This window comes from Plecotus auritus, assembly GCF_963455305.1.
Source record: "Plecotus auritus genome assembly, chromosome: 3".
Classification (NCBI taxonomy): domain Eukaryota; kingdom Metazoa; phylum Chordata; class Mammalia; order Chiroptera; family Vespertilionidae; genus Plecotus; species Plecotus auritus.
Window position 1 is genome coordinate 196,018,412 of NC_137772.1, and position 23,475 is coordinate 196,041,886.

The 23,475-nt window shown below is 36.6% G+C and overlaps 1 protein-coding gene across 7 annotated transcripts in view; it reads left to right on the forward strand.

The window, feature by feature from the left end:
• The window catches only part of SLCO1A2 (solute carrier organic anion transporter family member 1A2), a 36,882-nt gene extending 18,583 nt beyond the window's left edge, over positions 1 to 18,299 (forward strand). For 6 of the 7 annotated variants that reach the window (XM_080661226.1, XM_080661225.1, XM_080661229.1 and 3 more), the window contains 9 exons: positions 2,787 to 2,885; positions 3,540 to 3,758; positions 6,417 to 6,581; positions 7,848 to 8,043; positions 9,655 to 9,820; positions 10,744 to 10,916; positions 13,407 to 13,471; positions 14,024 to 14,141; positions 16,790 to 18,299. In XM_080661226.1, the coding sequence (XP_080517352.1) occupies positions 2,787 to 2,885; positions 3,540 to 3,758; positions 6,417 to 6,581; positions 7,848 to 8,043; positions 9,655 to 9,820; positions 10,744 to 10,916; positions 13,407 to 13,471; positions 14,024 to 14,141; positions 16,790 to 17,003 (1,415 nt within the window). In that variant the 3' untranslated portion in view covers positions 17,004 to 18,299. The remainder of the gene's footprint in view (positions 1 to 2,786; positions 2,886 to 3,539; positions 3,759 to 6,416; positions 6,582 to 7,847; positions 8,044 to 9,654; positions 9,821 to 10,743; positions 10,917 to 13,406; positions 13,472 to 14,023; positions 14,142 to 16,789) is intronic. The other variant, XM_080661230.1, reaches the window with a different exon arrangement.
• The last annotated feature ends 5,176 nt before the right edge of the window (positions 18,300 to 23,475 follow it).

Sequence of the window (23,475 nt, forward strand, 5' to 3'; positions counted from 1 at the left end):
ACATTAGGAACAGCTTTTTGTCCAGTACAATTAAATTTTCTTGAATATTCACTTATTTCAATTAGCCTATTTAAATTAATCTGAAAACTTGATTATTATTTTACTGTCAAATTTAATACTCTACCAACAATCTTAATTTACCCTGTAAATATTAGTGGAAAGGATTATTTGCATTCTTGAGTAGGCCCTGAGCATTCCTGGTGCCAGGCTGGATTTAGATATAGGGCAGCTGCTGTCGGCCAAGTCTCTGTCTGTTACCTGGGTCCCAATCTGAGCTGGGCCAAGTCACTGTCTGTCACCTGTGTCCCGATCTGAGCTGGGCGTGGGAAGCAAAGCAGCCATGGGGGCAGGAGACCTCCCTCAGACGGGGTGAGGGTTCAGGCCCCTGCAAGGTTGGGGGGGTGAGGGTCTGTGCCCCACCTCTGTTGACCCCCAAGTTCTCTCCTGATGGCCCCTCTGCGACTGTGCCTGTCTTAGGTTGTTCCTTCCCTGAGGAATCTTACCCGCCTCTGGCTAACCAGTCATCCTCCAGGGCCAATCAGGGTGATGTGAGGTTCAGTTCTGTCTCCTTGGTAGCCTATGCCCCCATGGCCTCCACGTTGGGTTCAATTCTGATCAAGGGCATGTACCTCAGTTGCAGACTCCTACAACCAATCAGCGTGTCTCTCTCACATCGATGTTTCTCTCTCTCTGTCTCTCCCCTTCCCTTCCACTCTTCCCAAAAAAATCACTGGAGAAAAATATCCTCGGGTGAGGATTAATAACAACAAAAACTCCTTGACCTCTGAAATCTCTCTCTCTCTTTCTCTCTCGCTCAGTAATTCCACATCTGTTTTCCAATGCAATCACAAAAAAAAAAAAAGAAAGAAGAAAGAATACAAATGGTTACCTGCAATAAATTAACAAACACCTTGTTATAATATGTATTTCTTTATTCAACAAATACTAGGGTGTTTAATGTATAGAAATAATTGTGACAATCTTTATACATATTAAGATAAATAAGACATGGTCCATATAAAGTTTAGTAAATAAATAACTTGCATAATTATAAATCAATTAAATTTGATAAATATGTCTGTGCAATTAAAATATTTAAAAATTAAATTAATTTGAAAATAAATAAATAAATATGTGTGTGCATATAATTAAATAACTATAACTCAGTTAGCTATACTTCAAGAAAAACAGTTCCATGTAGGGTTCTGGAGTTTAGGAAAGAACATATAAGCTAGCAATACAGTTTGAGAATTATCTATACTGAAACAATAAATGAAACTAAGAGGGAGAAGTGTGGTTGCTAAGTGAAGCTATATATAACCAGAGGTCCTAGAATAAAATACTAGGTAACACTTCTTCTTAATAGAATTGTGAGAGGAAGAAAAATCAAGGAAGGAGTAGTCGTAGAGGGAAAAGTAAAACAGTAAATGTCTAGTTTTGAGAAAGCCTTAGGAGGAACCTCAAAGAGAAGTTGGCCAGCGATGTCAAACAGTAAATGGAGACTTACGAGGATGAGGGCTAGAAAAGGACACTGGATAAGTGGTAAAGAGATTACTGGTGCTACCACCTGAGCTTGTTTTGAGTAGAATGTGGACAGATTTGAGTAGAGTGATTGCTTGATAAGGAAGGAGAGACAGAGTGTAGTGAAAGGAAAGAGAGTAGGGTCCATTTGAGGTATTGTAGATATCAGTGGATCGGGGAGTGAGAACAAGCACAAGAGAAGTATTTGGTTGAGCAAGACCTCAGAGAAGATAGAAGGTGTTGATGTCAAGACGTGGAGTGTACATAGGGTGAACTAGCCTATAGAATGGCAGAGAAGGCAGAGACAATGGGCAAGCACACGTTGAAGTAAAGAGAAAGATAGTAGAAACAGCTTATGTCTGGATTTTCAATGAGCAGGGAGGGTGCAGCATAGATTCTGAATTGTGGACAAGTTATGAGAAACTGGTGATGAAATTTCAGATGAGTGAGAAGTTATAAGGACTGTTGGAAATAGGTAAGAATGTGAAGGGTAAGAAAGGAGATCCTAATAAAAGTGAAGTGTCAGCAATAGTGAGGACAAAGCCAGAGAAAGTTTCAAGTGGGAGATCTGAAAGTAAAGCTTTTATGAGGAAGATGTCACAAGAAATTTAACATCACATGGAATTGCGTTAGAATTCCTCTAAAAATGTGGCTATGGAAAGCCTCAAAATAATCTTACTCTGTCTTGTGGTTCCAATGATAGCATGATCCCACTTTATGCTGCTCTGGCAAGTCTTTACCTGTGACCCAGCAAAAGTGAATTTGGAGGCTTAGAGAAAGTGACTTTAAATTATAAGGCTCCTTCTTCAATGTTTACAGAATCAATCTTGTTACTTATATGGACACCAGCTTAAGTTACTTGAAAATTGACTATCTAAGGCAAAAATATCTAAAGCAAAAACAATTCAGTTTTGAGACTCTTTGTGGAATTAGAACTCCTTATGTGGGTATATAACTACTAGAGGCCCATTGCACGATATTCGTGCAAGAATAGGCCTTCCTTCCCCTGGCATCACTCCCAGCCACCCAGGAGCCGGCAAGTCCTCGCTTCTGTCTGGAGCATTGCTCCTGTAGCTCCCTCCGCTGCCCTACGACACCCTCATAGCAGGCATCCTGCCCCCCCTGGCCGCTCTGGCCTGCACATGCAAATTAACCTGCTATTTATCACTCTGATTTGCTGTGGGTGTAGCGGAAGTACGGTCAACTTACATGTTTGTCTATTATTAGGTAAGATACTATAACTTTATATTTTCTTTTATTTTTAGGGTTTGTAGAAACAGGAGCTATCATTGGTCCTTTGTTTGGACTTTTGTTAGCGTCATTCTGTGCAAATGTTTATGTTGACACCGGATCTGTAAACACAGGTAATTCATTAAAATCTAGTCATAGTGTCTAGAGTACACTAAGCCACTTCAGGTATGCTACCATGTTTATTGTTGCTTTACTTGACCTTCAATTAGATAGATTCACTATTGTCTAGGAGTTTAAACTAAAGTGGAGGGGTTTAAATAAATCTTTAAATAATTCCAGTGAGCAGGAGAGCAAGATAAAATTCTGATCTTCTGACTCAAAATTCAATGCTCTTTCTACTGTACCACGACCATATTTCTTGTTTTTAAAAGATTTCAGCATATAGATTTGAATTTCTTTTAATCAAGCAAACATTTGTGGATAATTAGAACTTGTAGTTATTTAGTAAGTACATATTTATAAATTCCTTACATGATAGAACATATCTCCAAACAAATTTATTGCTAGACATTATTGTAACACTATGCGTTGTCAGACAACTTTTTTTTTATTGTCTAAAATTTTGTGTATGTCTCTTTTTTCCCCACTTGACCCCACCCCCCCACCACCCCAGTGTCTGTGTCCATTTGTCAGACAACTTTTATGAATGTTTGAATTGTATACAAACTCTATACTTGGATAGAACCTGAGAACAGTAATTTAATTTTTTTTCTGTAGTTCACATAGGAAATGACTAAAGCTAATAAAAATGTGTATTTTTTTTACAGATGAGCTGACTATCACTCCAATTGATACTCGTTGGGTTGGTGCATGGTGGTTTGGCATTTTGATTTGTGCAGGAGTGAATGTGCTCACTGCCATTCCTTTTTTCTTTTTGCCCAAAACGCTTGCAAAGGAAGGATCAAAGGATAATTCTGACATTGTCAAAAATGACAAAGAAGAGAAACAAAAAGAAGTCAAGAATGTAAATGATGGAATCACTAAAGGCAAATATAAAAATTTTAAATACTATATAATTTACTTTTCGTTTTATATAGATGTGTCTCTATTTGAGTCTAGCACTATAACATGCTAGGCTGCATTAGGACAATTTGCCATTAACAGTCAATAATGTCTAACTAGACTGATTCTTCCTGCGCTACTACTTGGAAATAAGTAATATAATGTGGAAGCTGAATTATCTCAGATCAGTATTTATATAAAATTCTTTATCAATCTGGGCACACTAGAAACTTATTTATTTAGTCCCATTTGCCTTGAAGGTCAAATTAAAAAAAAAAAAAGAAATTAAGCCTGGCTGGTGTGGCTCAGTGGTTGAGCGTGGACCTATGGTTGATTCCCGGTTAGGGCACATGTCTGGGTTGCTGGCTTAAACTCTAGTGGGGAGTGTGCAGGAAGCAGTTGATTGATGATTCTATCTCATCATTGATGTTTCTATCTCTTTCTCCCTCTCCTTCCTCTCTGAAATAAAAAATATATATATTAAAAAAAAAAAGAAATTAAATCTAAGAACAAAAGGAGGAAAAATATACACTAATCCGAATAAGTTTATAGTCCTGAATGCAAAGATGTTAGCTTAGCTGTGAGTTTCTGGAAATTAAGGCAGAAAAATAAAACTAAAACAAGATATATAATTGTCTATATTTGATAAATGGAAGAATAGTAGTTCTTAAGGAGAAAATCTTCCCCAAGTAACAAATTGTAAAAAAAGAAAATAATTGTCATATTTATGATTTAGGTAATATTGAATCCATAGTTGTTTCCCAGCAAATGTAGGAGTATATTTCATGTAACTGCTCTCCTTCTTCTTCTCTTCTCCTTCCTCTCCCTCTCCTCTCCCCCTCCCCCTCCCACTCCTCCTCCTCCTTCTTCTTCTCCCTTCTCCTCCTCCTTTTGATGTAGATTATCAATAAAAGTTTAAAGTATAATTTACAGAAGGTGTTTCTATGGGGAACTAAGTTAAAAGAGTCTAAGTATTTAGATTTTAAAACTTGGCCACATATTAGAATCACCTGGGAAATTTTTAACATTGATGCCTGGAAATTCTGTATTATTCCCAAGAGGTCTGATTTAATTAGTATGAACATTTAATTAGTATGGCCTAGGTCTTGGAATTTTTAAAGAGTATTTATTTAGAAGGCAGGGAAGGGCTAAGTTTTCTTATCTGTAAAATGGAAATAATAATTGTAGTTATAATTATAGAATTGTTGTGTGAAGGTAAAAGGAGTTCAGGCACTTTTATTATTATTATTACTACTACAACTAGTATTAGTATTATTTCTTGAGGTTGCTACTTCTAAAATCACCCATAATTTATAATACCAATTTGCACAGAATTTTTATTAACAATTACAAATGCACTTAAACCACAATTGAGCATAATCCCAGATCATTAGGAGCCAATTCAGAACTTGCAAATTCCCAGGCATCATGATTATATTACAACTTTTCTCAAAGAGATGGTATGTACTGAGAGAGGATATTAGCATAGAATATTGTTTGTGGTCTGTAGGATTATTTTTCAAAACCAGGAAAGAGCTTAGCTTAATATAAGAAATATAGGAAATAATTTGAACTACTGAGACTCATCTATGAGTACAGGGATGTCAACAAAATGGGTTACTTAAAGAGCTCTGAACACAACTCTCAGCCCTGTTATGTGTTTTATTCCTAAATAGGAATTCTACCACCAGAATTCATCTCTTTTCGTGGAGCTATACTTCATCTTCTTTCAATTTGCTTTTTTATTGATACTTTGTTCCAGAATGGATTTTAGGCAGCTTTTAAGCAAACCAGGATAATACAGAATAAGAAAGGTAATCAAGACAGAGAACTCGAAGACAGGAAAAGTGAAAAGAAACTGTGAGACTGTGACCTCAAGTGGCAGCAGTGTGACCCAGAGAATTTGCTAGAGATGGGCAAAATTTGGCTCTGAGTTTTGGCAGTGAACACAAGCAGGGAAAAGTTTTGGTTACATTATATACATGGTCCTTAGTATGTTCCCGATGAAGCAGACCTCAGGGAGTGGGTTTTAAAAGATAGATACCCACGTTGTTTTTAAGCACATTTTGTTGTAAACCATTGGCTGAACCACCAAAACTGATGTTCTGAAAAAGCAGAAAAATACCTGGTACCTGAGAAAATTTATATTCCACGAACTCCCAAATACATACACATTTATTTTAAATGTTCAGGAATGATAATATCAATATTAGAGTGTGAACTTCTTTATCTAATTGATTTTCTTCCAGACGTTAGAGAATAGAACAAATATCTTTCTTTCCAGATGATCTCTACAGAAGAGAGGATATTAATTAGAAGGAAAAAGAGAAGGATAAACGGGAATGGTATGAACACAGGCAATATTTTGGTCACATTGCAGTTTTTCCTTAAGACACAATAGTAACTTAGCAAAGGCAAAACTATTGTGCTATGATACCTATCTAGTCAGCTGTGTCACTGACTTGCAGAAGCTGCCAAAAACAATGGCATAACTTCAGCTTCTAAGAGGTAAAAGGAGTTAGCAATGTATGCATTATAAAACGGGAAAGCAGTTTGGAGGGGAAGTTGATGTTTGAGAAAAAGTCAATCAGAAAAATGCAGAACTCAGTTAGTTTGACACTGTTGTCTCTCTTCCCTTTCAGATTTTTTACCATTCATGAAAAGTCTTTTTTGCAACCCAGTTTACATGCTTTTTATGCTAATAAGTGTGGTACAGTTCAATGCATTTGTTAATATGATGTTTTTCATGCCTAAATATGTGGAACAGCAATATGGAAAGTCAACTTCAGATGCAATCTTTCTAATTGGTATGTTTATCCTTCTCAGCATTAGTAACCCACTCCCCTCCTCCCTCCTGAAATGGTAAACAGAGTGATGATGGGTCTAGGAAACTCCTAAATTAAAATCTGTTAGGATATTTTTGTCTCTGATACATTTCTCCCTCCTCTTCAATGAAATCAACAAAGGGTAGGTATATACATGGTAGGTATATACATTTCTGCTCTCTCTCTCCAGACACAAATTCAAAATATTTCTGAAAATCTTGAGGAATGCACAAATTAGTTACAATTTTCAGGTAGGTAATCCATTAATGAAAAAAAAAAAAAAAGGAAGAGAGGGTGAATTCATTAGGAGTCAATGTTTTACTCTCAGATTTTACTCTTGCCTCCCAATCATGAATTTCATGGTTTCCCTGGTCCCCCTGGTGGTTTCAGGTGTCTCTGCAGCCCATATGTTCTGATTTTCTTGTGACCACATGACTAGACCACCCTCCCCTCTCCCCATTTAAGTTTCTCTAAGGATCTCTTTACAGTTTTGAAAGTGAATTTCCTAAATTATCTACATCCACATCACCTAGAGTGTTAGTTAAAAGTTCAGATACCTGGTGCCCACCTTAGACATACTGAATCAGACATACTGGATCTCTGGTGTGGGGCTCTGGAATGGATTTTAAACAACCTCTTCCAAGGGTGTAATTCAGTGAGCAGATCCTGGCATGTAAGAATGCAACCAAAGGCTGTCTCTTCCTTTTTCTTCTTTTTTCCTTGTGTGGAGGGAGGAGTAGCAGCAAGACATGCATTGTAAATACAACTGAGAATCACAGGCAGTAATCTTTTAAAGTACCTTAAACTGTGCCAAATTCTTAACCAAAATGGGAATAAACAACAACAAAATCATATAAATTATATATATATATATATATATATATATATATATATATATATATATCCCCCGAATTGAAAGCAATAAATTACTGGTCGGTCAACTTTGACTTGTCACTCCTACTTGGATACTACAAAACATTTTATCCTCCTGTTATCAATTAAATGAATGATAATAGATCTTCAAAATATACTTTGACATTGAGGGGTATTTAAAAATCTCTCTGTAGATAACATGTAACTAATTAGGGATAAAAATCAATCAGCCATATTTACTGTGAAATGGACCTAAATGGTTTCTTATGTAAGACGTGCTAGATATCTTTTCTGCAGTCTATAGTTAGATAAAAGTAATATCATATTTGTTCATTTGCTAAGTCACATTGTAAATAACATTTCTTGCATTTATAGGTATTTACAACTTACCTCCAATATGCATTGGATATATATTCGGTGGATTAATGATGAAAAAGTTCAAAATTACTGTCAAACAAGCTGCCCACATAGCATTTTGGTTATCTTTCATTGACTTTCTTCTCTACTTTTCGTGTTTTTTCATGATCTGTGATAATTCTTCAGTTGCTGGCATAACCACCGATTATAAAGGGTATGCTTTTTTTTTTTTACTAAAGAATGTTATACACTTGAATAGTTAATAACATATTTTCTCCAATGATTATCCATGACCAGACCACTTGCTAATGGTAGCAATCTATGGTCTTTCATCTTTCCTTCATCTGTCAATTACAACCAAATGTATTCAGGCTCCAGGTTTAATAAAGAGGTTGGGAATATATCACAGGGTTGGTGAGTTTATGATTGCACGTGTGTCTATGGGTATGTCTTTGTAGTATCCTACTAGATATTAAAGTGATATCAAAAGAAACTACCTATAGTTTTAGGTTGCATTGGGATATGTTATCTAAATATTTTATACTCTCATAAATGGGTAAAATTAAGAGTTGAGCATACAGCCTCAATCGCTTTTATGTTTCCACAATAAGCTTAAATTTAGCTTAACCCAATCCTGATACATGATGCAATAACTCATATAAATTCATGTATTTCATTTGTATAGTTATGTATCATTGTTCAGTAGTTTTAGATTTGTATTTTGAGGGTTCTCTGGGTCTATAGGAAGGTTGGATGTGCTAGGAACAGTGCTCCCTGATCGAGCAGGGTCACAGTCCACTTTCTTTCACTGAGTGAGGCTGTAGGATATGCTGCATGATGAAGCGGGGTCATTGGCTAGATTCCATGACTGAGTAAGGCTGCTGATTGTTAAGCCATTGGGTAGGCCTGGAGGCTGGGCTCTGCGGCTGCGCAGTGCTGTAGGCTTGGCTTCACAGTCTGGCAGTATGTTATGCTAGGCTCTGAGGATGCTCAGGGTTATTGGTTATGTGGGGTCAGAAGCTATAGGTAACAGTAGAGCAGGGCTACCAGCTTGACTCCCTGCCTAAGTGAGGTGGTAGGATGGGCCCAGGTTCCCTGGCCGGGCTTCCTGGATGGGTGGTCATCAAGATGGCAGCACTGGTTGTTCCTGATACACTTTTATACTAGAAGAATATATTTGTTTACACATATATTGTAGTTTTATTTCTGGAGCTAAATGTATTATCTATATTATATGTTGGACTTACAGATTTTGTTAAAAATATGTTTTTATTGATTTTAGAGAGAGAGGAAGGGAGAGGGAGAGAGAAAAACATTTATCGGTGGACTCCCATATGCACCCGAACCTGTAACCTGGGCCAGTGACCTTTTGGTGCATGAGCTGACATTCAGCTAACTGAGCCACACTGAGAAGGGCCAGATTTTGACCTTAAAGTGAGCTCTTGAGATTGCATTAATAGAATATGATCTCCCTTGCTACTTTCCATGATGTGGATCAACCATAGGGATTAGGGCAACTTTATTTTTGAGTTCTACTAATACTTGGAAAAACACCTCCCACCCATATGGTAGGCACTCAACTAATTCTTGTTCATTGACTGTTTGTTTATGTAAAATAAATAATTGAAAAAGTGGCTGTGTGGTCCCTGAAGCAGCTATCTTTTACGTCTTATCTATAATACCCAGGCCTCACACTGATGGTTGTAAGTTTTCTGTTTCTATTTTGAGGAAGAAAAAATTTAACTGTGGACTGAGATGAAAAAAAGGAAGGGAAAATGATCTAATAGTCTTTCAATATTCATGGTATTATTTTAAATCATTTCAGAATGCAACAAGATTTACACACTGGAAATGTCATCCTTGATGATTGCAACATAGATTGTAACTGTCCAACTAAAACATGGGACCCCGTGTGTGGAAGTAATGGTTTGTCATATATGTCAGCCTGTCTTGCTGGTTGTGAGACATTTGTTGGAACAGGACTGAACATGGTAACATAACCTATTGGCTTTCTTTTTTTTTTTTTTTTTAACAGAAATATTGATTTATGAACTGCATTGGCACTTTCCAACTGTAAACTGGGCCCACATTTGATAAAAGTACAATTATAGTCTTTCTTCAAAACCAAATTATTTTGTAGAAAAAAATAAACATTTTTTTTCATATGCTCACTTGATTTACCTTTTATTTCCTAGGTCTTATTTTAGAGTGTCTGAGCGCTGATCTTTAATTTTATAGCAGTTGACATTATTACTCAGATAATTTGTTTTAAAAATACTCTGGGCTGAAATATTTTTATCATTGATATAAAGTTGACAGCTTGATCTCAAGTATCCAGCAAATTGTTTTGCTGGAGTTTTTTTCTGTGCATATGCATGCATATGTTGTCTATGTGTTCTACATTCTGAGAGCTTTGTAAGATGGATTTAGGCATGTTTTCTTGCCTAAAAATGTTGGCTGGTGATAACAGTCAATATAAATTTTGAAACTTGGAAACATATAAGAATTCCAAAAAGAATGAACTTTACTCTGTTTTTGAAATAAACTATATTTTTTTAAACAAAGCTTTACTTATCTTAGTTATCTAAATATTTCAACTGAGCATTCTGGAACAAATTTTCTTTCTCATACTTAGTATTGTGGCAAAACAATATGTCTTTTTAAAAAGCATGACTTCAGGATAGGTGAGCTATTACAAATGTACTCCATATATTTAGAGAGAAATGCCATGTTTCTGAAACTACCCTTCTATGTTTCACTTTTTGATATGATCCTGAGAGACACTATAAAGGAGATGAGAATAAAGGGAATATACAATCTCCATTTTGATCCAATGGGGGAATGTAGAAAATACTTGAGATCTGTGTTTAAGATTTTTCTTCCTTAAAGAGGATAATGTATTATTTTTTGACAGGTGTTCCATAATTGTAGCTGCATTCAAACCTTAGGAAATTCATCTGCAGTTCTTGGGCTGTGTGATAAAGGACATGACTGTTCCATGATGCTCCAGTACTTTTTAATCTTGTCGTCAGTCAGCAGTTTCATTTACTCTTTATCTGCCATACCTGGATACATGGTTCTCCTGAGGTACACAAATTATTTTCTTTATTTAAATTCCTTTCTGGTCATTTATTAAGGTAACTTTCTCAGAAAGCCAGTTGGAACTCATGGCCTAAGAATTCAATGCTTTAATATGTCATTCATTAAGAGTTTTGCATTAAAGCATTATTGAATTTTGTGAAATTTTAAAGGTAGCACCATACATGTTCATCTGTTGACTTTTCCCTCTGTTTCTTTTCTTCCTTATTTCTATGAGTTAAGTTAGTGAAATTCTCATTGTTTAACACAAAAAGAGACACATCTATGTCGTAAGGTTACAAGGAAATACCAATAAGATGATGCTTTTGCTAAAAATGTATTGCATCATTTTGTGAAGAAAGCGGCTTTTATTTTCTTAGCTTTGATTTAATCAGGGAAGGAAATGGAATACAGAGGAGCTCTCCATGTGAATTCTTTGAGCAGGTAGCACTGCCAATGCTGAAACGAGTGAGGTGCAAACAGTGGCACTGGAGAATTATAGTCTTCATTTCTACTTACAGGCATTTCAGGCAACAGTGAAAAGGTGGGAGAATTTCTCAAGAGAAAAAGAAATCAGTGTGACTCTTGAAATTATACCAAATCACTTAACATATGTTTGCTTTGGAGTTTTTCATCACTTTCCTTTGAAAATTTGTATTCTTTCTTCCCTCCTTGCATTTACGTGTGTAAATTATTGCCTTTTCTGTATTTTGCTAATACAAATGATTTAAAAATAGCTAGGGTTGCATTATTCTTATTTTAGGCTAAAGGTTGAACCATTAGAATCAAGAACTATTACTTCAATGAGAGGATAGAAATGAACTGATATGAAATATTTTCTCCTTTGATAACTTTCTGATAGAAATGAATGAGGAAAAAGTTTTGGGTAAAATGCCAAGAACCAGAAGTGAGGCTACTGTATAGGCTACAAACTGGATAATCAGGTCTTGAATAACCAAGACTAGAACATGCAAGGAAATTCTAATATTCAGTGTGTTCTTAGCACACAAACAATCCTTTAAAGAAATTATGATAGTAGGCCCTGGCCAGGTGGCTTACTTGGTTAGAGCATACTATCTAATAAAAGAGCAATATGGTAATTGACCGTCATTCCGCAATGCCCACAGCCAATCAGGAGGGAATATGCAAATTAGTGGGACAAAGATGGTGGCGGCCACGGACCCAGCCAGAGCTGGCAAAAGGCTTGGGTCGCCCCAGGTGATGGAGGAAGACAAGCTTCCCGCCCACCTGGGCTCGCTGCTGATGGAGGGGCCTGTGGGCAGTGGCCACGTAGCAGGCCGGAGCGAGTGGGAGGCTTGGGTTTCCCGGGCTGGCCACCGAGGGAGGGGCCTGCAAACAGCCCTCAGCCCCTCACCCAGGCTGGCCATGCCACCATTGGAGTGAGGGTCACTGCTGGGGGATGTGGCCAGCCTGAAAATGGCCCTCAGCCCCTTATCCAGGCTGGCCACACCCCCATGGGGTGAGGGTCCCCTCTGGGGGGTGTGGCCAGCCTGCAAATAGCCATCAGCTCCTCATCCAGGCTGGTCTGGCACCCCAGCGGGGACCTCCACCCTGTAGGGGGTGTGGCCAGCCTGAAAATGGCCACAGGGATCGGGCCTAAACCAGCAGTCGGACATCCCCCGAGGGGTCCCAGATTGGAGAGGGTGCAGGCTGGGCTGAGGGACACCCCCCCCCATGCATGAATTTCATGCACCAGGCCACTAGTCATCTCTATAAAAAGACAAGGTTGTGGGTTAGATATCCAATCAAGGCACATACAAGAGTCAACACTTGAATGCATAAATAAGTGGAGCAACAAATCAACATTTCTCTCTCTCTCTCTCTCTCTCTCTCTCTCTCTCTCTCTCTCTCTCTCATCAATAAATAAAAGTTAAGAAAAAAGAAACTAATCATTTTATTTTATTTATTTTTTAAAAATTGCTTTATTTGATTTCTTTTTAAATATTTGTATTGATTTTTGAGAGGAAGGGTGAGAGAGAGATAGAAACATCAATGATGAGAGAGAATCATTGATTGGCTGCCTTCTGCACGTGCCCCCCACTGGAGATTCAGCTCATAATGGGGGAATGTGCCCTGACTCGGAATCAAACTGTGTCCTCCTGGTTCATAGGTCGATGCTCAACAACTGAGCCACACTGACCAGGCCAAAAGTTGCTTTATTTTTAAAACATTTCACACAATCCACAACCCATCACTTTTGGCAACCATCGCATTGTTCTCTGCATCTATGGGTCTGCTTCTACTTTGATTTGTTTATTCATTTGTATTATTTTTTTAGATTCCCCATATAAGTGAAAACATACAGTACTTGTCTTTCTCTGTCTGACTTACTTCACTTAATGTAATACCTTCTAGGTCTATCTATGTTGTTGCAAATGGCAACATTTCAGTCATTTTTTATTGCTGAGTAATATTCCACCATTGTATATGGTAATTTTAAATCTCATTATTTTATTTGTGAATTCATTTCTCTTTTAGGTGTATTAAGCCTGAAGAGAAGTCTCTTGGTGTGGGATTGCATGCATTTTCCACAAGAGTATTTGGTAAAAATAGTCATTTTTTCCCAATATTATATCAGACCATTATTAAATACTAAGTAAATTAAATCACTCTCTCAGAGTAAGAGTCTAGAAAATATCCCTTCTGCTTTAGATAGCACTCTGTAATTAGTATGAGAACGAAGTGCAAGAAGAACTAGAGAACTTCCTTCTTTTACTTAAAGTTCTATTTTAAACTTAATTCTACTTTTCATCTATTGGATTTGAAAATAAAAAGAACAGGAAATGATATGTTAAAATAAAATGTACATATGACTGACCCAAAACATTGCAGAAAAAATATCATGAATTCAATGTTTTTCCTCTATCAATAGTTTTGTGTTGCATTTGTCCACAAGATTACTTATCCTTTATAATCTAGAAACTTTAAGGGTAAAAGTAATTTCTAATCTCTCTAAAAAAATGTCAAGTATTAAATTTAGATATTGTTAATTTTGTTGGTTCTTCAAATAGAGGAAATTAAAATTCTCCCAAACAATATAATGTATCTTAATTCTTACCTTCTTGATAGAGTTTTCTTTCTCTCTTTTATTGTAGCTGGAATCCCTGCACCTATATATTTTGGAGCTTTAATGGACTCCACATGTTTACATTGGGCAACTTTTAAATGTGGTGAATCAGGAGCATGCAGGATATATGATTCCACCAACTTCAGGTAAAGATAATAATTTTTTAAAAGAATTGTTTTCTTAGCATAGATTGCATAAAATGACAACAATCATCCTATATAATAAAAGCCTAATATGCTAAGTCTCTGGTCGTCCAGTCAGCCTTTCAACCAATCAAAGTGTAATATGCTAATGATATGCTAAGGCTGCTCAACCACTTACTATGATGTTCACTGACCACCAGGGGGCAGATGCTCCAACCGGTAGGTTAGCTGTTCAATTAGAACTGAGCAAGACAGGCTGGACATGCCCTGGAGCCCTGCCGCGGTCCCTCCCTGGCTGGCTAATCTCCCGCATCCCTCCCTGGTCCTGATTGTGCACTGGTGGGGTCCTTAGCCTGGCCTGTGTGCTCTCGCAATCCGGGACCTCTCAGGGGATGTTGGAGAGCTGGTTTCGGCCTGATCCCGCAGGCTAGGCCAAGGGACCCCACTGGTGCATAAATTCGTGCACCGGGCCTCTAGTGTCTAATATTTTCTTTGCCAAGTGACTAGTCTACTTTTTGTTTTGTTTCCAGAATAGATATTGATACTATATCCCCACTTTTTATTTATGTGCTACAATTTCATTTTCTCAATATTTTCAAAGTACTTGATAAATATAAGCCTGGATGATTTCTTTAACCTAGCCTTTCAAAATGTTGTTTGTTTAATTGTTTGCAGTCAATACATTATTGAAGGTAATGGCTATCCATAAGCTACCTATCTAAATTATATTATTCTCTAAAGCAGCAATTTTCAACCCTTTTCATCTCATGGCACATATAAACTAATTACTAAAATTCTGTGGCACACCAAAAATATATATATTTTTGCCAATTTGACAAAAGAAAAGATAATTTTGATTCATTCACACTGGACAGCTATTGTTGTGTTGATTGTTGTAATTTTTTTATTTGAAAATTTAAGGGAAAAGAGGTCAGTGCCCTTGACTAAATAGTCAGGTATTGCATGTTTTAAAAATTCTTGTGGCACACCAGTGTGCCTGTGGCACACAGTTGAAAATTGCTGTTCTAAAGTGCCCCATTTCATCCTTCATCATTTTAGCATCTTACTAGCTTGAATCCTTACTTCCTTTCACCAACTACCTCTGATCTCTAAAGTGATACTTGTTCTCTGTCATTAAATTTCACTGACACAATATTCTTCATGTCTCTTAAAGGCTTATTTTTTTGTTAATCAAAATCTGATTTTGAACAAAACATGTGATATTAACCAGTTTTTGAACAAAACTTCCATTTTTCTCTTCCTATTTTGTGTTCTTTCTCGTTTGGATACCGGAATTTGGGTTAAATTTGAACTAAGTTCTCCTAATGGGGCAGTATTATGCCAATTATTTAAAATGTAAAAAAAAATAAAATAATTGTATAAATCATGAGTGTATACATATACACTCTGTAAAACTTTAAAAATAAATGAGGAACAAAATTAATAATATTCAACATAATGTTATATCTGGGATGGGTTAGAAAGCATTAGTATTATAGGGTACATAGAGGACTTAAATGTATTAGTATTTTCTGCTAAATCAGTCTGAAATAAAAGTAGCAAAAGTTATTAATTTAAAAACCTTGGTAGTGAGTTAAGACTTGTTGAATTTTTTTTCCTGTATTCTTGAAATGTTTCATAATAAAATAACATTTTAGAAGTAGAAAGATGAAAATTCAAAGCAGAAATTAATAGGCTACATATCATAGATGTAACAAAAAAATAAAAGCTGTGTTTTTGAAAAGTTTAAAATATAATAACGGCAGTTAATCTGGAAAGACAAATAAAGAGAGGTAACACAAATAAACAGTATTATGAATGAAAAAGGGCCCTGGCCAGGTGGCTCAGTTGGTTGAAGCATCGTCTCATTCATCAAAGAGTTGCAGGTTCGATTCTTGGTGAAGGCACATATCTAGGTTTTGAGTTTGATTCCAAGTCAGAGCATGTACAGGAGGCAATTAATTGATGTTTCTCTCTAACATCAATGTCCCCCCACCCATTTTTGCTCTCTTTCTCTCATATCAATAAAAAATATCTTCCAGTGAGGATTAAAAATGAAAAAGGGAATATAAGTACAGTTACTTATGGGTTTTACATATGGGTTTAAGTTGGAAACATATTGAATGAGAATTTTCTAAACAACTATATATTACCAAAATTTTACTATAAATATATAAAAACATGAATATTTTATAGCTATTTAAACTGAATCAATCAAAATACCCATCTCTAAAAGCACTGAGTCCAGATGCTTTTAAGGCAAGTTTTACAAATCTTTGATGATCTGTTAATAATGGCGATTCTTTGGGAGTATTTTTATTAAACACTGGACCAGAATCACTGCAATCACTGTCAGTATTCAATTTAAGTTGGAGTGTCTAGTCAATGTAAACAAATAAAAATAGTTCTGAAAGATCAGAAAAAAAAGAAAAAATTGGATTTTCTGGATGAAAAATTCTAAAGAAAACCATTTTAACAAAAATTAATAAGTGAGTTCAGCAAAGTTGTGTATGATCAACATGCAAAACAATTAGCTGCTGTTGTTCTTATGGGAATAAAATATCGATAATTAAAGATCTACAAAAACTAGTTTGTATTCACCATAACGTCTATATAAAATTTAATATATTTCAACTTTTGTTTTTTGACAGACACCTCTACCTTGGATTGCCAGCAGCACTAAGAGGATTAAGCTATATTCCAGCCATTTTTATCCTAATTATTTTGAGGAAGTATCATTTACCTGGTGAAAATACCACTTCAGGAACTGTGCCTGTAGAGGCAAAGGTTACAGGGAATGAATGCCAAGAAATGGACCAAACTTCCAAAGTTTTGAATAATGATGTATTGAAAACTAAAATGTAATATCTTATTATTCATGTTTCCCAGAGTTGGAGAACACACTATAACTTAATTGTTTGTAAAAACCAATAGAGGTACTGCAGGTAACCTTTTCTTGTCTAAGAACCTAAAAAAAGTTTTTCACTTAGGGTAAAAAATAAAAAGTTCACATGGTATTTCTGAGCCATCAATGGCACTTGAGGTTTTCCTTAGATGGACATTTATAACAACCCTAAGACTGGAGATTAGAGCCAGCTTTATTATTTAAAAAAAATTGTTAATCCTCGCCCAAGAATATATTTCTATTAATTTCTTTAGATAGGAAGGGAGAGAGAGAGAGAGGAAGAGAGAGAGAGAGAGGTAGAAACACAATGAGAAACATTGATCAGTTGCCTCCCTGGGATCAAACCCACAACCTAGGTGTGTGCCCTGACTGGGAATCAAACCCACAACGTTTTGGTGTACTGGATGACGCTCCTACCAAGTAAGCCACCCAGCCAGGCCTACAGCCAACTTTACATTTATGTTAAAACAGCTATTTCTCTTTTAACTTACATACAATAAGAATATATTTCCTACATTGTCTTTTCCAAATAATTCTAAAAATTCCCTGTTATGAAAAATCTACTTAATTCCATTGAGTATCTACTTTGGTATTGGGGTTAGAGACTGGGATTCTCATTCTGCTTATGTGAATATTTAAGTATTTTATTCAAATTTATTGCTTCCAACTAAAAGAAGCCTATGTTATCTTCTTTTATTTATAAACTAGAGGCCTGTTGCATGAAGAGATTCGTGCAATAGACCTTCCTTCCCTTGGCTTCCAGCTTCAGTTTTCCTCCAGCACCCAAGACCCAGGCCTTCACTCCAGCCAGAGTCTGCCTTCTTTGTCTTTGCTGCAGACTCAGGCCAGAGTCTGCAGTCTTGTCTTCACTGCCATACTAGGCTCCTCGCCACGCTGCCCCCCCCCCCCACACACCGCCCTCCCTCTCATAGCAGGCATCCTGCCCCGCCTGGCCACTCGGTGCCTGGAACAGCTGGGTGGCCGCCATCTTTGGCCTTCTAATTTGCATACTTACTCTGATTGGCTGTGGGTGTAGCAGAGGTACAGTCAATTTACATGTTTATCTATTATTAGGCAAGATTATTCTTTAACTCCTCCTATTTATTCTAGACATGACTTTGAAAATAGTTTACTCATCAATGTGCCATCACATGCTTTCAACACATTCCCTGCTTTATTATTCATGTCATATATTTGCTCATTTTGTTCAGCAAACTGACAAACTGAATCAGGTTATTAAAAATCATGTAGCAAAGATTGTTGGAATTTTATTTTCAGCATTTCAAACCAGGTTACTCTTTCTTAAAAACAAGTGTCTGAGCCAAAGAATGAAAGGGTCATATTAGAAAGACAATAGTCCTTAAAGGCTGCTTGTAGTGAAGATTGTCAAAGAAACAGTTTGCCAGATTCAGGAGGTCTCCTTAGACCAATGTTTATGCCATTCACAGCATCCTAAGTTAGTGTACAAGCACTAATTTTCCATAAACCATCTTAGAGAATGAATGAAAACTTTTAAAAAGTAGCTTCTCTTATGAAATAAAGTTAATAAAGTTCAAGATGCACATTTAAAACTAAATCTACTCTATAAAACAAACAAAAAAACTAAACATACTCACAGTATTACTTTATAATTTATAGATATAACACAAGAGCCTTATGGATAATAATGGAGATGGGGTTCAAGAGATTAGAATGAACATCCATGTGTATCTACTGCTATATCTTCCTCCTTATTCTTCATCACATTGAAATTAGAGTCAATATATAAAAATGATATAAGTCCCCAATGGTGAGGAGAATGCGGAAAAGAAGAACGGGATAAGAGGGTCTCAATATACTATCGTTACTTATGTGGAATATAAAGGGAATGGAAGTGTTTCTAGATTGGTAGAAGCTGTAACACAGAATTCACTTAGAAGGCCCCTGAATGTAGGTAGGAGCCTCTGGTTGAAAGTTTGAAGAATATAAGTTGGTAGCTGGACAGAATAGAGGCCAGTTACTTGAAAGACTGTCTACAGACATTGTTTCAGACAGACATGATTTCCTGAACAATTGGATGTGCCACATGAGGAAAAAGCAACTGAGATGAAAAAGACTGGGTAGAAAAGGTTTGTGGGGAAGAAATAAGAGTTAATTTTTGGACTTGTGAAGTTTGAGACTTCATCTCTAGGTGTATTAAAAATAACCATGATTCAAGACAGGGACAGTGTGGAAATATGAGAGAGGAGCTAAAACCATTGGAAATGAGCAGTGGAACTCAGGGTAGGTATGACTGCAGCAATTAGATCCAATTGAGGGTTAGGACCTGATGACATTAATTTTGAAACTGCTTTTTCTGGAAGGAAGGAAGTGGAGAGAATTGCCGGGAAGCTAAAAGAGGGGCAAGAACTTACCACACATCCAGAGAGTTGTGAGAAAAAGTAAACTGGTACCACATAAAGAGTTTTGGGTGTAAGCAACATCCCCAGAAGAAACCTGGATTTGGGTTAGGGTGCAGTGGTGACCAGAAGGAGCATTTATGATTTTGAGAATATAGATAGTTTTGGGATTCTAAGTACCAGAAGACAAAGTGAAAGAGAGAAAATTTCAGGAAATGGCAATTGAGAGGAAAAGGTAGATAATTGAAAGTGTCTGGAAATTATGCATGAAAATTAGAAGAAAGGAAATGAGAGATAACTTGGAATTCTGAAGCTTTTTGGGTGACTGACATAATGAGATCAGTTCTGATGAATTTCAAGGCAGATAGTGTTGGTGAGTGTCAAAATTCGGAGGGATCATCATTGGGCTCTTTCATGACCCCTTGTTACAGAGGCAAACTGAAGAAGCAGAAAGTTACTTCAGTATGAGTATCTTGAGTATCTTGACTTCTGTTGATAAAGTGATAGACAGCTTTCTCTAAAGCTGAGTCATTACAGTTCGCCTAGTTGAACACCCTCAGGGGAGAATAGTAGGTCCAAAGAGACATTATTTTAGAACCCAGTACCATATGCTCACTCTTATTCCCTGTTAGGAAAGATGGCATTTTACTCTGTGAGCCTAGGGTTCTCTCTTGACCATTCTTGGTGGAAGAAATAAGATCAGCAAAAGTGAGAGTTGGAGTGCTTTGTAATCCCTCATGACCTCAGAATTCATGAGGCCTTGGTAGGCCAGTTCTTAGTTTGATCACTTGCACTACCACATACAAGGCAGAGGTAATGGAATAGCTGACAGAGTAGAAAAGAGAAACAGGAGAAAAACAGGTAGTGGGAAGTCTAGGGTCACTAATTTTCTTGTTTAATATTGTGAGAAATCTTGTTTAATTAGAAATAGTTTAATATATCATCTATAATTATAAATGTAACCAATATTTACAGAATCTTAAAAATTAATAACTTCAAAAACCCACAGAAATTGGGAAAAGAAATATAAAGGGAAGGAGAGAGAGGTAATATGCATTCTTCATATGTTATAGCATAAAGTTAAAATATATTTTAAACTTGATAAATTAATATAAAATTAGTATACACATATATTTTTTAATTGCTTAAAAGTGGTTGCCTCAAACATTTCTCTTAGCGATATTTTTTATGACATATCTCTTTGGACAAGGAAAACAAAAGAAAAAAATAAACAAATGGGACTACATCAAAAGAAAAAGTTTTTGCACAGCAAAGAAATTATCAACAAAATGAAAGACAGCCTACTGAATGGGAGAACATTTGCCAATGATACATTGGAAAGGGGTTGTATGAAATTTATGAAGAATTCATACAATTCAACACCAAAATAAACCAAACAATACTATTTAAAATGGGTAGAGGACTTGCATATACACTTCTTCAAAGAGGACATATTGATGGCCAATAGATATAAGATACTCAATGCCATCATCAGAGAAGTGCAAATTAAATCCACAAGGAGATGTTACCTTACACCTGTCAGAATGGCTATCATTGATAAATCAATAAGCAACAAGTGTTGTGAGGATGTGGCGAAAAGGGAACCCTTATGCACTGTTGGTGGGAATGCAGATTGGTGTAGCCACTATGGAAAACAGTATGGAACGTTCCTCAAAAAACTAAAAATGGAACTGCCTTATGACACAGTGATTCTGTTTCTGGGAATGTATCCAAAGAAACCCAAAACACTATTTCAAAAGAATATATGCACCTACATGTTCATTACAACCTTATTTACAATAGTGAAGATGTGGAAGCAACCCAAGTGCCCATCAATAGACAAGTGGATAAAAAAAGTTGTGATACATTTACACAATGGAATATTATTTGGCCATTAAAAACAACAACAAAATCTTACCATTTGCAATGGCATGGATCAGGGGTCCTCAAACTTTTTAAACAGGGGGCCAGTTCACTGTCCCTCAGACTGTTGGAGGGCCGGACTATAGTTTAAAAAAAAAACTATGAACAAATTCCTATGCGCACTCCGGGCCCGAGACGAGTCGGCTGCTAAGCAGGACAGGCAGCGGCACCCGGCGGGCCGGATAAATGTCCACATGCGGCCCGCAGGCCGTAGTTTGAGGACTCCTGGCATGGATGAACCTAGGGGATATTATGCTCAGTGAAATAAGTCAGACAGAGAAAGGTAAATACCATATGATTTCACTTATATGTGGAATCTAAAGAACAAAATAAAACAAAAAAAATTGAAACAGACTTATAGATACAGAGAACAAACTGTTAGTTACCATAGGGGAGGAGGATTTGTGGATTGAGTAAAAAAGGCGAAAAGATTGAGAAGTACAGATTGGTAATCACAAAATAGTCATGGGGGTGTAAAGTACAGCACAGAAAATATAGTAAACTAGTAGCCCTGCGCACAAATCTGTGCGCCAGTAGCTTGCCAGTAGCTCGCTGCTGCCCTCCAGTAGCTCTCCGCCCACTATCCGGCCCTCCTGTAGCTCTCCATGACCCTCCTCCTCCCATCACCCCCTCATAGCTTGCTGCCCTGCCTCCTCCTGTAGCTCTCCACTGCCTGCTTGTAGCTCGCTGCCCCACCCTCCTGCTGATACGTGAAGCGTTACATGGTCGCTTCAGGGCGTAACAACCACTTGCATATTACATTTTTATTATATAGGATAATATTGTAATTACTATTTATGGTGCCGGTTGGGTATTGGAAATATCAGAGAGAACACTTTGTAAAGTATACAATTGCCTAACCACTATGCTGTACATCTAAAACTAATACAAAATAGTATTAAATGTAAACTGTAATTGAAGAAAAAGTACAATAGCAGGAAAAAAAGTGGTTGCTTCTGTGACATGATTATCATGAGAAGCAAAGAAAGGTACATTTATCTTTCATTTCAATTTTTTGTACTCTTATTTTATCCTGTCTATAAAAAACATGATTTAAAATATTTCATTAAAAAATAAAAAAATATTTCATTAATAATAACACATCAGCAAAAATAAGAAGAAGAAATAAGATAATGTATTTTACAGAAAGGGATGAAACGGAGTCCTCCAATTATAAGAGTTGTTGACGGTCTCCAACAGTGTTTGCTGAACAATTGTTTTCTCAATTCTGGACCTGGTTCTATAGGATATGTGTATTGGTGTGTACTAGTATGTGTGAGGTAGGTGGTAACTAAGCTGTAGGCTGAAGAATTCAAGTAGAATTCAAGTTGGTGTCATATTTATTAGGGTGAATAAATATACACCCTAATAGCCTCCTATCCTGCAGTTTGGTTTTCAGTTATCAAGAACTCTACATGGAGTTTTTGTTGTGTTTTGTTTTTAAAGAAGTCCAGGCTGTATCACAAAAATGCTTTGTATCAGAATCTCTAGGGTGGGTGTAAGATAGGGTTATTTTTTTTTTTAAGTTTCACAGTTGATTCTGGTAGCAAAAAATATTTCTTTTAACCTATTGGCATAAACTGTAATTTCTAGCATTCACTGTAATAATGCTGATGTAACTAGCAAATGCAATATTTAAATATTTGTTCTCTTTCACTCTACTTCTTGTCCTATTTGCAGGGAGGTGAAAGAATTCTCTTTGTGCACCAAAAACAAACAAATAAAGACACACACACAAAACTATGCAATTGATTATCTGGGGCAGCCTGGCTGATGTGGCTCAGCAGTTGAGCATCAACCCATGAACCAAGAGATCACTGGTTTGAGTCCCAGTCAGGGCACATGCCTGGGTTGCAAGCTTGATTTCCAGGGGGTGTGCAAGAGGGAGCCAATCGATATTTCTCTCTCATTGATGTTTCTACCTATTCCTCTCCTTTCCTCTCTCTCTAAAATCAATAAAAATATATTTAATTTTTTTTAATTATCTGGTGCAGACTCCACTTCTTCCAGAGAGCAGACAGATAAAATGAGGACACATCTGTTAAATGGGCTTTGCTTGTTCAAGTTAACATCAGTTTTTCTTACTTCGTTTCCCCGAGCTCAAAAGAAACAACACATTCTGTAATATGTT